This window comes from Psittacula echo (genome assembly GCF_963264785.1).
Source record: "Psittacula echo genome assembly, chromosome: 1".
NCBI lineage: Eukaryota > Metazoa > Chordata > Aves > Psittaciformes > Psittacidae > Psittacula > Psittacula echo.
The window spans coordinates 160,012,932-160,025,277 of record NC_137735.1 but is presented as its reverse complement, the minus strand read 5'-3'; the positions used below and the strand labels follow the sequence as shown (position 1 = coordinate 160,025,277).

Genomic DNA, 12,346 nt, shown 5'->3' with positions numbered 1-12,346 from the left:
AATCATAGCAGAACATCTCATGCTGTCTTGTGAACGATTTGGAGGACATCATTAAAATTAAAATTTAATCTGACAAACTGGAAGAACAGTCTGAAAGACAGTAGGTAGAATTTCCTAGTGTCAACTGTAAAATACGACAGTTACAAAGAACTCAAGTGAAAGTAGGAATAAACAGAAGTTTTATTTCCTGCTGGTTTGTTTATATGACTTTAGCTTGCTGGCTGTCAGGAATCAAATTCCTAAGTATCAACTTCTGTTTTCTGCTATGGATCCTGGGAGTCTCTCTCAAGAGAAGTAGGTACTCACAAGTGCTGACAGCATTTCTCCTTTGAGCCTTTCCATGTATAACATGGAGCAGAAGGAAACGAGCTATTGCTAAATGAGCTGGATCCTGCTATCTGCAAATGGTAAAAATTCTTTTCCAAAGAAACTGCTGTAGAGTGAATGGATAGATGATTCTATATAACAAACTGATTCCCAAGATGATTAAAACCAGAGAGGGTGTATGAGTTGCTTATCTCTTCAGTTGTGGAGATCAGTGAATTAAGATAAATAATAGAACTACAGTTTTCAGCAGTGTGTCCTATTGGAATCGGGCACATAATGGTGAAGAATTTACATGCGCAGCAGACTCTGAACAGGAAGAGTAACTGTGAGGAACGCAGAAGAATCTTATCAGATTTTCCTCTCTAAATATTCTTGTGTATTTTTAGCCAACACAGTTTTGCTGTTCCATAATACATTTTAATTTTCTGGGCAGTTTGCAGTATTTCTCATCAGGTGAGAAGTGCTTTCGATCACTGCTTCTCTTCATGTGAAATACAAGAAGTGAAATTCTGGCCCCAGTGACTCAATGAAGACAGGGTTTTGCCTGAAGAGGATGAGTGACTTGATCACCATCCTGTTGGAGGTCTGTTAGAGGGCTGGATTTAGAACCTATATTGTCTGTTTCCTAGGCCCATACAGATTAAAGTGAGGGATGTTATAAATGTGACCTATCGTTATCTTTGAGAGGAACTGCACCTTAAATTTCATAAACCTCATAAATCTTCCCAGCTGTCATATATCAGTCTTTTTAATTGTGAACTCAGTTAAAGATGACCACTAAGGTTCTTGTACTTACAGCTCTTTGACAAAATGGGAGAGAAGAAAAATAAGCAGGACAAACTTTCTGATTTCTGATACATTTACATGCTCTGATCACTTCATGCCTTCTTCTGTCTCTTCCATTGCCAAAGGGACTATCTCCCTCCTTTCTTATGTGGTTTCATGCCATAGTTGGCCAGAGCAAATAAAGACTAATGGAGAAGAGGAGAAACATATAAATAGCTGTCTACTATGCTATCATGATGGAGTATTTTTTTTTGCAATTTAAAAGACAGGAAGTTTGTGAAATGGACAAAATTTTACTACTAGCAATTCAAAAAGTCATAGTCACGTTTATTGTTCTCACTACGCACAACTGTCAGAGGATGTCTGAATTCTTTACGGTTATGAGCACATTCAGTGATGACACATAGAAAAAATATGGATGCATTTATTTTTTGGAAGTAACTGACCAGAAAAGAATCTCTTGTGAACAAACTCCAACACTGTACAACAGGCAGAAAAGAAGCCAGCCAGAACTGAGGAACATGAGAAACAGAAATTCTTTGGATGTAGCATGTTGGCTTTTGCCAACATGATCAACTGCAAGTCTACAGGGAGACTCCTCACCCCATGGGTCACTATAGATGCAGTGTGATTTCCCAAAACTTGCTGCTGCATTTCCAAGAGAAGCAACTGTGGGTAGCAAAATAGGGCTGGCCATGCATCAGTACTAGTAACATGTACTGTTCAGTAGCATATGCACATGAAGAGGGTTCCGTATTGGCACCAATGTTACATTGCATTCATATTCATTTCACTCTGTTTATCAAATATTCTCAATTAAGAGATCAAGTCTTTTATATCAAACTATTGCACATATTCACACTGATAGCGGCAGTAAGACCTTGGAAATAGGGATCCCAAACAGATGAGGCAGCTATTTGCAGTAGGGACTGCACAGAATCCAGGCTAGAGCAGTCTCTGGGGATATGCAGTGCTTAGCCCACTTGCTGCTCTCACAGCACAGAAAGACAGCTAATTTCCATGTTAATGTGGCAGTGATAGGTTCTAAGTATGCTGAATTTCTTTCTTCTTCAAGCCCTATTCTTCTCAAGAACTCCATGTTCTTGAGAAATGTAACAGAAATCACTCAGAAATCACATCACAAGAGAAAAGCATTTGAAAACAGTATTTAAAATGCTACGCGCTTTGTAAAACACATTTCTGCACAGTAGCACCAGACATCATTACCAAGCACTTCTTGTAATCCTAAGGAAGGAAAAAAACCAAATAATAAATGCAACAGCTTGATTTTGCCAGTGGACACAAATCTATGTGCTAAACACTTCCCATAGACGCAGACTGGCCATGTTTCTGGCTTCTTCTTGACCAGTGAAAGGCAACTCAAGGGTGTAAGTGCTGTGAACTCAGTCCAGTGTCCATGGAAAACTGAACATGCCTGGGGCAGGGTACTGGTTTCTCCTGTTTCTAAGAACTGCTGAGGCACTGAAGCTTTACTCTAAAAGGCTTTTAGAGCTTTTTCCTCTTTTTGTTTTAAACAAAGAATTGTTTCCCTCTTCTTCCTTCCTTCTCTTCCCAATATTCCTCATGTATTTGAAAGCAATTCAAAGCAGGGTTTTTTTTATATAAAATATAGTAGAATGTTCCCTTTCTGTGAATAAACTTCTCAAATCTCAACTATGAACTAGAAGATATGAAGAGAAAACAAGCAACTGGAAACAGTCCTTTAAGACGGAAACAATCAGGCAATCCTAACTATGCAGTGGCCACCACTGTGAGTTGCTACTGCCTGGAAATGGTCCGAGTTACACAGGAAACCAGCCCTTCAAAATACCACTTGTTGCAAAATAAGGAACAATTTAGAGAGAATCACTGAAGGATTAATTATCTTTATGCTATACTTTCAATTTCAAAGACCTGATCTAGAACTCATTGAAGTCAAATGCAAAGATGACACAAATTTTTATGACCCCTAGAGAAAGAGAAATTTTTTAGAGAACTCCACTGATGCAAAATTTTTGTACAATCATAGAATAGTTTGGGTTGGAAGGAACTTTTTTAAATGTCATGCAGTCCCAAGCCCCCTGCCATGGGCAGGGAACCTTTCACTATACCAGGTTGCCCAAAGACCCTTCCAACCTGGCCTTGAACACTGGTCAGGAATGGGGTATTTTACATAGTATCATCCCTCTAATTCTTAATACTCTTTGCTTTGATCTACTTCACTGCTAAAATAAGAGCAGGAAAAGAGGTTACTGAACTGGTGCGCCACTTAAGGTAATAGGTAGAAAGACATCCATGTTAAATGTAATTAGTTAATACAAATTAAGATGACTACATGTTCTATTGTCAAGATCATTCAAAGAGTTATTTGCTTTTGTCATTGAACAGTGCTGCATTAGTTCTCATAATCTGGTTAGTGCGTTAGCACTAAGTATATCCTATTGATTCAGCAGATAAAATGGACCTAAGTAATCTTCGTATTTTGCTGATTTCCATTATATTAATTCAGCATTTAACTCAGTATACAGATTGTCAAAGGAGAGGTGTTGACTAATTACACATTTTGAAGAAATAAAATAATGCATTGGAGCTGTTGCGTTGATAAAAATTTGTAATGTACATCAGGTGCATTTTTCATAGAAGCCCTTATTTACATGGAAGCTGTGATGAAATTGAAAAGCTGTGAATTCCCAGTAGACCAGTTATCCTAAGATGATGCTGAGTGTGGAGACTCTTATTCCAAGCTTGCATTGCACAACAACTGCATGTCTAGCCAAAACAGTGGTGCAAGAGATACGTGGGATACAAAGGAGTCCAAAAAGTAGGAGAAAATCATGTAATTTGCCCTGATTTCTACAGGCTGTGTACAAATGCACGGTAACATCTGCCTGAAGAAAAAGCTGCTCCTACTATCACTTCCCCCAAGATCATTCCTCTCTAACATTTCATTGTTTCCACTCACTCCATAGACCATGCAAGTAATACTTCTTTGTGACCTACACTGGCTTTCTGAACCATTTATGCCACGGATCGTCTTCCTTAGAAGTATTTTTTAATTTATTTACTGTGGGATTTGACTCTGGTTTTACATGTATGTTTGGAAATGAGGAGTAATTCCACTCTGATGCAAAAGCTGTCTGAGGTCAGAAACCCACATGCCACCTAGAAAGTTCAAGTAACACAACACTCTCTTGGACCATAATTACCTACTGTTGCTTTAGTGAGCAATAATGATGGCAATATGTGGTCCTGAGTCAGAACAAGTAGAGTAAGTAGGGAAACTGCTGAGGTAAGGTTGGTGCTGAGTGAGCTGAAAGGCAGATGTCTGCTTTGTCAGGATTTATACGTCTCTCCATCATTTGGCAGCAGAACCAGGGGAAAATTCATTGCTTATTTAGATGTTTCAACTACCTACCAAAGCCAGGTGGGATGAGTCCAGGACTTAGATCTGCATGAACTGCACTGCAGAATCAGCATCTCTTTCTCTGGAACATCGAATTGTTTATAAAGAAATCCAGGCAGATCTCTCAGGAGGGGCTGACAGTCCCATTGCGGAATAGCCATGAGCAGATCAGACAGGAACTTACTCTGGGGTAAAAGAGCTTCAGAATTTGGTTTGAACCCAGAAAAAGTATCTTAGATCTGAATATTACACATCTCTAGTGAGTGTCCTCAGCGTTACACACCTCCTAGTCTGCATTTTGGACATCTCTTCTTGTGGGACTCTAAACTTTGAAAGTTTACATAGGATAATAAAATTATTCTTTGCCCAGTTCTAGTCTTTAGAGTTATTTAAGGGCCTTCATAAACTCTGAGACATAAAATACACATGTCCAGATATCCATGTTAAAAAAATAAAAATTACTTTCTGCCTGAAATGATTTCTGCGCAATTCCAGAGAAAAGCAGAAGAGTCACTCTTCTGCAGTAATAACCAATAGGGAACTCTACCTTAAGTGGAAGAATCTGATTAAAAAGTCTGGAAATGGAACATTATTAGTAACTCTGGCTGATCAAGCAGTGCCCTTTGCAGAAAATGGTAGTTTAACGGATACTACCTTTTCACAGAGAAATCCAGCTTTCATCAAGAAGATGATAAACCACCAAGCAGCAGCACTGGGAGACAAACAGAGACAGGCCCCTAACAGGACATTAGGAGAAAAAAAAAAGTAGTTTTTGCAGCACTTGGGGACCAAGAGGTCGGCTCCCAAACTCCATAGCTCCTGGGGCTCGGAAAAGTCTTTAAAGATACCTACCACTCCAGGTGGTGCGATACTTTCCAAAGAAACTCCCACACCTCCTTTTTGCTTGCCTTGCCTTGTTCTTGGGAACTCGCTTGTGATGGTGCCCACATGGCCAGTACCAAGTCCTTATGTTACACCATGCTATTTACCCGAGTTAGGGGGTCTTGCATGGCCAGGTACCTAGATGGTCATGTACCTATTGGCGGTGAGGAGCTGGGTAGTGAGCACACCCTGCCTTGCACTCCATCACACAGGGCTGTGCCCTTGGGGTACTATCTGGGCTTTCAGCAGGCAGGCAGTGAGTGCAGAACAGGAACATGAATGCAGCCTGTCAGCTTACTATTGTGGTTTAAGCCTGTTTGAAAGGGTGTCAGTACACATTGCCCATCACCCAGTCCCTCTTCGTCTATTCTTTTTCATTGCTCAGTCCCTCTTCGTCAGGGTCTGTAGTGATAGTACAAGGAGTACTGGGTTCAAACTTAAACAAGGGAGATTTAGGTTAGATATAAGGAAGAAGTTCTTAGCTGTGAGGGTGGTGAGGCACTGGAACAGGCTGCCCAAGAGAGTTGTGAATGCTCCAAGGCGCTCAAGTGCCCAAGGTCAGGCTGGATGCAGCCTTGAGTAACCTGGCCTAGTGTGAGGCATCGCTGCCCATGGCAGGGGGATTGGAACTAGATGATCTTAAGGTCCTTTCCAACTCTAACGATTCTGTAATTGTATGATTCTATTCTTCTGAGACACCAGAACTCCATAGAGAAGCCTGCACAAAATCTGCATGGACAGGAGCAGGCTTTATGCCCAGGCAGAGTGCTGTATGCCACTCGCTACAGCATTTCCAGAGGAATAAATGACTGAACCAATCTGATGGATTCTGATGCCTGACTCTTATGGAAGATATTCAGCCACATTCCACTCACAATACCAAAAACATCTCCAATGCTGTGAGATTGTCTAAGTAAGCCACATCAACTCTTCCTAATCAGAGAGATGTGGTGTTATTTTTAAACCTGCCAAAAAATTTGAGGCCAAGTGGTGTGCGATGTTACGATCACAGGGCCTCAACAGAGTTATTTGTCTCTCTTTATTTTATTAAATATTCCTAGACATACCCTTAGGATGACAGATCAATAAGTGCCTTTGTGGTTTCTTGATAGAAGGCAGCAATTATTTTCTTCCATTACAATATAAGCATAACCCAATTTTACTCATCTATCATCTGTGTAATGGCAATAAAGAAGCATCACCATGTGTTTATTTTACTGTCACTTTATCTTTTGCTTTGGTGATCCTCTGTTTTCATTTCACGTTCTTCCAATTGTTTGTGCCTTTCAATTGACAGGAGTTGTGACCAGTTGGTCATGCTTTGGGACACTTGTTGGGAACATGGTAGCAAAACCCTGTTTCTCTTTTCCTGTAAGGTGTATGGAGTACTTCAGACTTTCACGTGAACTTAGATGCAGAAGAAACAAAATCACAAGATCTTCACAGAGCTGAATTCGGATTTCATTTTTAGAGGTGCTTTTCCACGGAAGTCAATAGTGATTGAAGTCAGGTATCAGAGGACAACTGGACTCCCAACTGTTCAGCACATAAGAGACACAGTAAGGCTAGACAAAGCCTGTAAGATCATGAACTAACTAATGACAATTGAAATGTATAGTTGAAATTGTCAAGGCCAAACTGAACCTATTTCCTCACTTAGAGAACCACGTTTAATCCATACTAGAGGTGCACACTACTGAACTATGTCTTCAAATGAAGTAAGCAGCATTTGTCTCCCCCTCTAAGTAACTTCTCTGTTTTGAGGAGTACCATACCAGGGCTGATGGTGACTAACTGTGACCAAATAAACTCTGCTAAAAGCCTACATCCAGTTTCGTCTTCACTGTGGGTGAGGAGATTCCTGAACAGTGATTCAAAATCCTCCACAGCAACTACCTTTGTCCTGATTCAGGCAATAAAACCCTGTTACTATTACTCCAACTTTTCCTTTTAATTCAAAGCCAGTTCTGTTTCCTCCTTGCTGTCATTCAAGTGACAGCCAGCTCTTCACTGAAGGGAATTATTAGGAAGTGCTAACTGGTCACAGCTCTGCTGAGGTACATCTGATATCAATCAGATGCACCATTGGATTCACTTTTCCTATCCCTGACTTCAGTGAGCCCAGGCTTTGACTTAATGTGTATTTCACTTAAACACAACTGGAAATGTTTTATTTTCACTTTGTAAAGTTTTCCATGAGCACTGGAAATAAGTAAAGCACAGTTGTTTCTGGACTTACATCTTGTGGTTGGTTGACTTTGCTGTCCAGCTAAGCTCTGACGGAGACTTTTCCCATAGGTGAGTAATACCTGATTTGGTCTCTGTGTGTCCTTTTAGTGTTTGTAAAGGGGCACCTTAAACTTCATCAGTTTCCATAGCCTGAGCATATACTGGATCTGTCTCTGGATTCACACATGGATTCACATCTTTAAGACTTCTTATTGTTGCGGCTGTCAGGTCAACTGCCATTCTGGCATAGGTATACAGTACCATAACCACATAGCTTCATTCCTTTAGGAAACAAGACTAAAAACTAGCCGATTTTGTCAACCACATCAAGATGAGTTATTTATTTTTTTAATGTTTAGAATATGAGAAGAATGAGTTGAGGAAGTGTTTTAGATGTTTTATTCTGTTTTATTTTGGCCTAATTCTACCTTCAGAAGCTCCAGACTAAATAGTCCTGAGGGACAGCCACTTAAAAAGATGGACTACCCAAAGTCCAACAAAATTATGTACAATTGTCTTATGGGACTTCTTTTGATAACACGAAATGGCCTTCATCAATCAAACTCTAACTGTAAATTATCAGATAGCAGTCTCTTGCAAACATTGCTAAAGGCTCATTTTTCTTTTTAATGTTGAAGTTAGTGGTATCCCATATTCACTGCTGCTCTGTTTTCACTGTCCTATGACTTAATCTCACAGTGGTCAGTGCCTTTCACTTGCATCAGTGGTCTGTGGTTTCATTCTCTCGACATCAAAGAGAAAGATCATCCTGGCTACATTACAAAAAGCTAGTTTTGAAATTTGCCAAGATAAACTGTGACAAACTCTCACCATTTATAAAAGCTTTCTTTTAAGTTGAAGGTGACTTACAAAAGGGGAAAAATGGGTTATAACCTCACGTACGTGTTTATGATATACAAAAAAGGGCCTAAGAAGAGTTGAAGGGTTTGGGACTCTTTCTTTTATTATTATTTTATCTCCAGCAAAATCAAGGAAGACCAGATTTGACATTCCTGACACAAGCATAAGAAATAACATGCTTTCCTCCTTCTGCCTGCTCTTTCCCTTCCTTCACCTTCCAACCTTGCAGGTCTGTTTTACACACCTGAGAAAAACAAGTGCATAAGGATGCTTGGCAAATTCTTGCCAGCCTTTTTAACCAATTAAAACCTGAAAAAACTCAAAGGACATTTTTTATTGGAGCCATAATGAGTCCTCTGGAATAAAGCAAATGCAATTGAACAGTAAAGCTTGAAGGTCTTGATATTTCAGTGTTAGGCAAACAATCCTGACAAAAATTCTGCCTGCCTTTACACCATTTAAAGGAACCACAAGACATCACAGAAACATTTTCCTCTTTATCAGTTTAATGTAGCAGAAATCAGATTTTTGATGGCATTTCTTGAAAATGGGCAACTATAACAGACACGTCTGCAGTATAAGACATTCAGTTCTGATATGCAAAGCAGCAGCAGCCCCTGGAAAAGCTTTTGAAACAGGAAAGTACTTCCCAGCATGTGAAAAGTAGCAAATTATTCTGTCAATATTTTAATGGCATACTTTGCTATGAAAAGATCACCTTATGAAACGGGTGTACAGGCAAGTACAGAATGAGGTAAGTTAAAGGCTATGAGCTTTAAAGACAGTCACTCACAAATAAAATACCCCAGGAATAAGAAGAAAAAGGTACTTTCAGAGAAGAACAATATTCATTGTTAAAATGAACTTAAAAATATTTTTAAAAGGATGGTAAAATCTGAGATGAAAAATTAGGACAGCAATAGCAGTGAAGAAAGATAAGAAGTTACTGTGCTAAACGTCTGCTAACTGGCTTTTAGCTCCTGAAAATTGCCTTTCCCCCCAAAGAAAGGGAGTAAGATGCTACGCCTGTTGTGGTTGCTGTATCAGAATCCGCCAGTGATGCCTATATCTGTGTTGAACACCTGGAGCCTGCAATAAGCAGCTGGTTCCCTGTGGTGATGAAGCTCAGACTGGGCTGGACTCCACCTTGAGCACATTTTGCTGCTGAGGAGGCATCACAGAAGCTCTGTAATGGATGCTTCTCCCCAGACCACTCTGTCTCACCCCTGGCAGTGACAAGCAGTCCTCCTCTATCGTGCAAGACACTTCCACCTCCAACCAGGGCATGTGTTAGCATCCTGTTCTGGTGCCCTGTGCTGGGCAGCTGTGCTGAGGAGGACTCTGGTGGCATTGGGGTGACAAAGATCTGCAGTTTTCACCCTCACTCCAGCCATCCCAACAATGGGACATGATAGATCCCATCCACCTTCACTATTGCTCCATCCTGACACAAGCCTCCTCTTGGCTTGTGAGGCTCAGCAGAGCCCCATCATAGTGACTCTGGCCCTGCCCCCTGGTAGAAGACAGCATGCCAGCTATGAGCTCCGGTTTTCTTGTATTTGAGAAAAGAAAGCTTCCCAGAGAGGACATACAAGGCCCTGTTGCCTAAGCAGGCACAATTCAAAGCTCTAATGTTTCATGTTTCAAAATGAATGTTAAAAGTACCTGACTCCCAGATTCTGTATTTCCTTACAAGAGCTGACAGTGGCACAGAACACTGGCAGAACGGAAGAAATAACTTCTGTGCTACCTTCACTCACAATATTTCAGATGGTTGGAGAGCAGCACTCACCCCAACACACGGCATACAGAAAGGCAACCCTCCCATCTGAGACTACCAGTATCTTCATTCAGGTACACTTTCCATAGGTATTTCTTTCATTAAGAAAACTGGTTTCTGTGGGACTGTTTCTGTATCAAATATGACTAACTGAATTACAATTTGGCTCTTCATGGCATGTTCCAAACAAGCTCTTCCATTTTTTTTTTCTAAGGAGGGCAGTGATTCAGCATCAACATAGTTTAAAATATGACTGATATTTTCAGGGACTCCTCAGTGCACATGGATATGAATGTTACTGAATACTTTTCTGAAATATTAAAAGAAATAACTGCCTAAATATTCCATTTATCTGCATCACACTGTCAAGAAACGCAATTACTTACAAATTAAAAAAAAAAAACCAAGGATTTTTTTCCCCCCAGTTCCACTAATACTTTTTTAGTTCCATAATACGGACCTCAGTGATTTTCATACTCAGTTTACAAGAACTAAGCCTTACAGAGATGCATCACCAGCAGTGCCAAGAAATTTGAAACGATCAGGGGTTTACATTCTGTAACTGAAACTGATGAGATGGCTACTTGGCAATGGAGAAGGCAAAGAGATGAGGAGAATCCCAAAATGCAACAAATTAATTGTCACTTACCCTGTTCAAGCAGTATTTGCTCTCTTTCCCATAAAAGTGCTGGAGACATTTCATGTTCTGCTTGTCGACGATCTTGTTGAAGAACTCGTTGATGGTTCGCACGGAGACGGCGCAGACAGCAGACCTGTTGGTTGGTTCGGAGGAGTCCGGTTTGCTTTGTGCAAAAACACCGTAGAGAATATCATCGTTCAACCCAAGGCCCATCTCATAGGCTAGAGCTGCACCCGGCTTGCTTACGTAGGCAGCTTGCAAAATGTTGAATACCTCCTTTCGGATGGACCTCCTTCTCCGCTTTTCGGTAAAAATACACTCAAGGGGCATTTCCATGTACGAACGCATCTCTGAGTCTAAAGTGCAGAAGCGGATAATTCTAGTGTGAAAAGCCTGGGAGTCAAGAGATTCTTTCTGGACAGTCAGAAAATAGATAAAGTGATCATTTTCAAAGGCATGGACATACCTTATGGGATATGAGTCACGGAACTGAGGGAGGATATCTATGTAAGACTGATCTGTGAGAAATTCAAAACCATCCTGTGTTTCTTTTAACCTTCTAACCGATATTGAATGCAGCACACGGGCAGGTTGAAATGTGGATGATACAGTATTTCCAACAAAGAAGTTGACAAACCTGTCCTTTTCGGTCACCAGAACTTTGGTTCCTAAAGTGCTTACAACACAGTCAGGACAATTATCAGGTTCTCCGTCCACCCGGGGTGAATACATGCAGTGCACCTCGCTTCCAATGTCAGCAGGGTTGTCAGGGTGAATGATGTGGCGGTGGCAGATGCCTCCAGACATACTACCGCAGCTGATGAGCTGATCATCATAATAAGTTTCTAAGAGCAGTGCCATGTTGACATTATCCTTCCATACGCTGTTAGAAAGATTGGCTTTATCTCTGCAGTCTTCACACGGTGCACAGTCAGGGTTCTCCAAAATGGGCCCAGTCTTGTACACAGAAATGTTCTGGAGGGTTTCATTTAGTACATAAATCTTGTTGATTGCTCCAATATAAACATGATGCTTGTATAAAACTACATTCTGAATTGGTGTTTCTGCAATGAAGTTAGGAAGATCATATTTTACAGTCAAATTCATCTCTGATTTTTTAACTGCTTCTTTACATTGTCCATGGCTCCTCTGCAGCAAGGCAAACAGGAATACAATAAACCCAGAAGGATATGCAGTAAAAGGCTTCATTGTCAGAGATTTAATCTGTCAAAATACATTTAAAGGAAAGGAGCGGTTATATTTCATATACTAAACCATCAGTTTATCAGTCAACACATATCTGTTTCTAGGCTGCATTTATTAGCACAATTATTTCAGTTTAAACAGTGTAATATTGCTTAATGTAATTAATAGGCTTGTGCTAGAAACTGTTACAATTACTGGGTTTTGCGGGTACACATTTCACTGCTTTTAGAAC

General features: G+C 40.4%; 1 protein-coding gene across 1 annotated transcript in view; it reads right to left on the bottom strand.

Moving 5' to 3' along the window:
- MET (MET proto-oncogene, receptor tyrosine kinase) overlaps nt 1–12,126 on the bottom strand; it is a gene marked incomplete at its 3' end in the record, with an annotated part of 71,671 nt that extends 59,545 nt beyond the window's left edge. Inside the window, exon 1 of the mRNA XM_080635255.1 lies at nt 10,918–12,126. Within this exon, the coding sequence (XP_080491381.1) occupies nt 10,918–12,117 (1,200 nt within the window). The 5' untranslated portion in view covers nt 12,118–12,126. The remainder of the gene's footprint in view (nt 1–10,917) is intronic.
- Nucleotides 12,127–12,346: the final 220 nt, after the last annotated feature.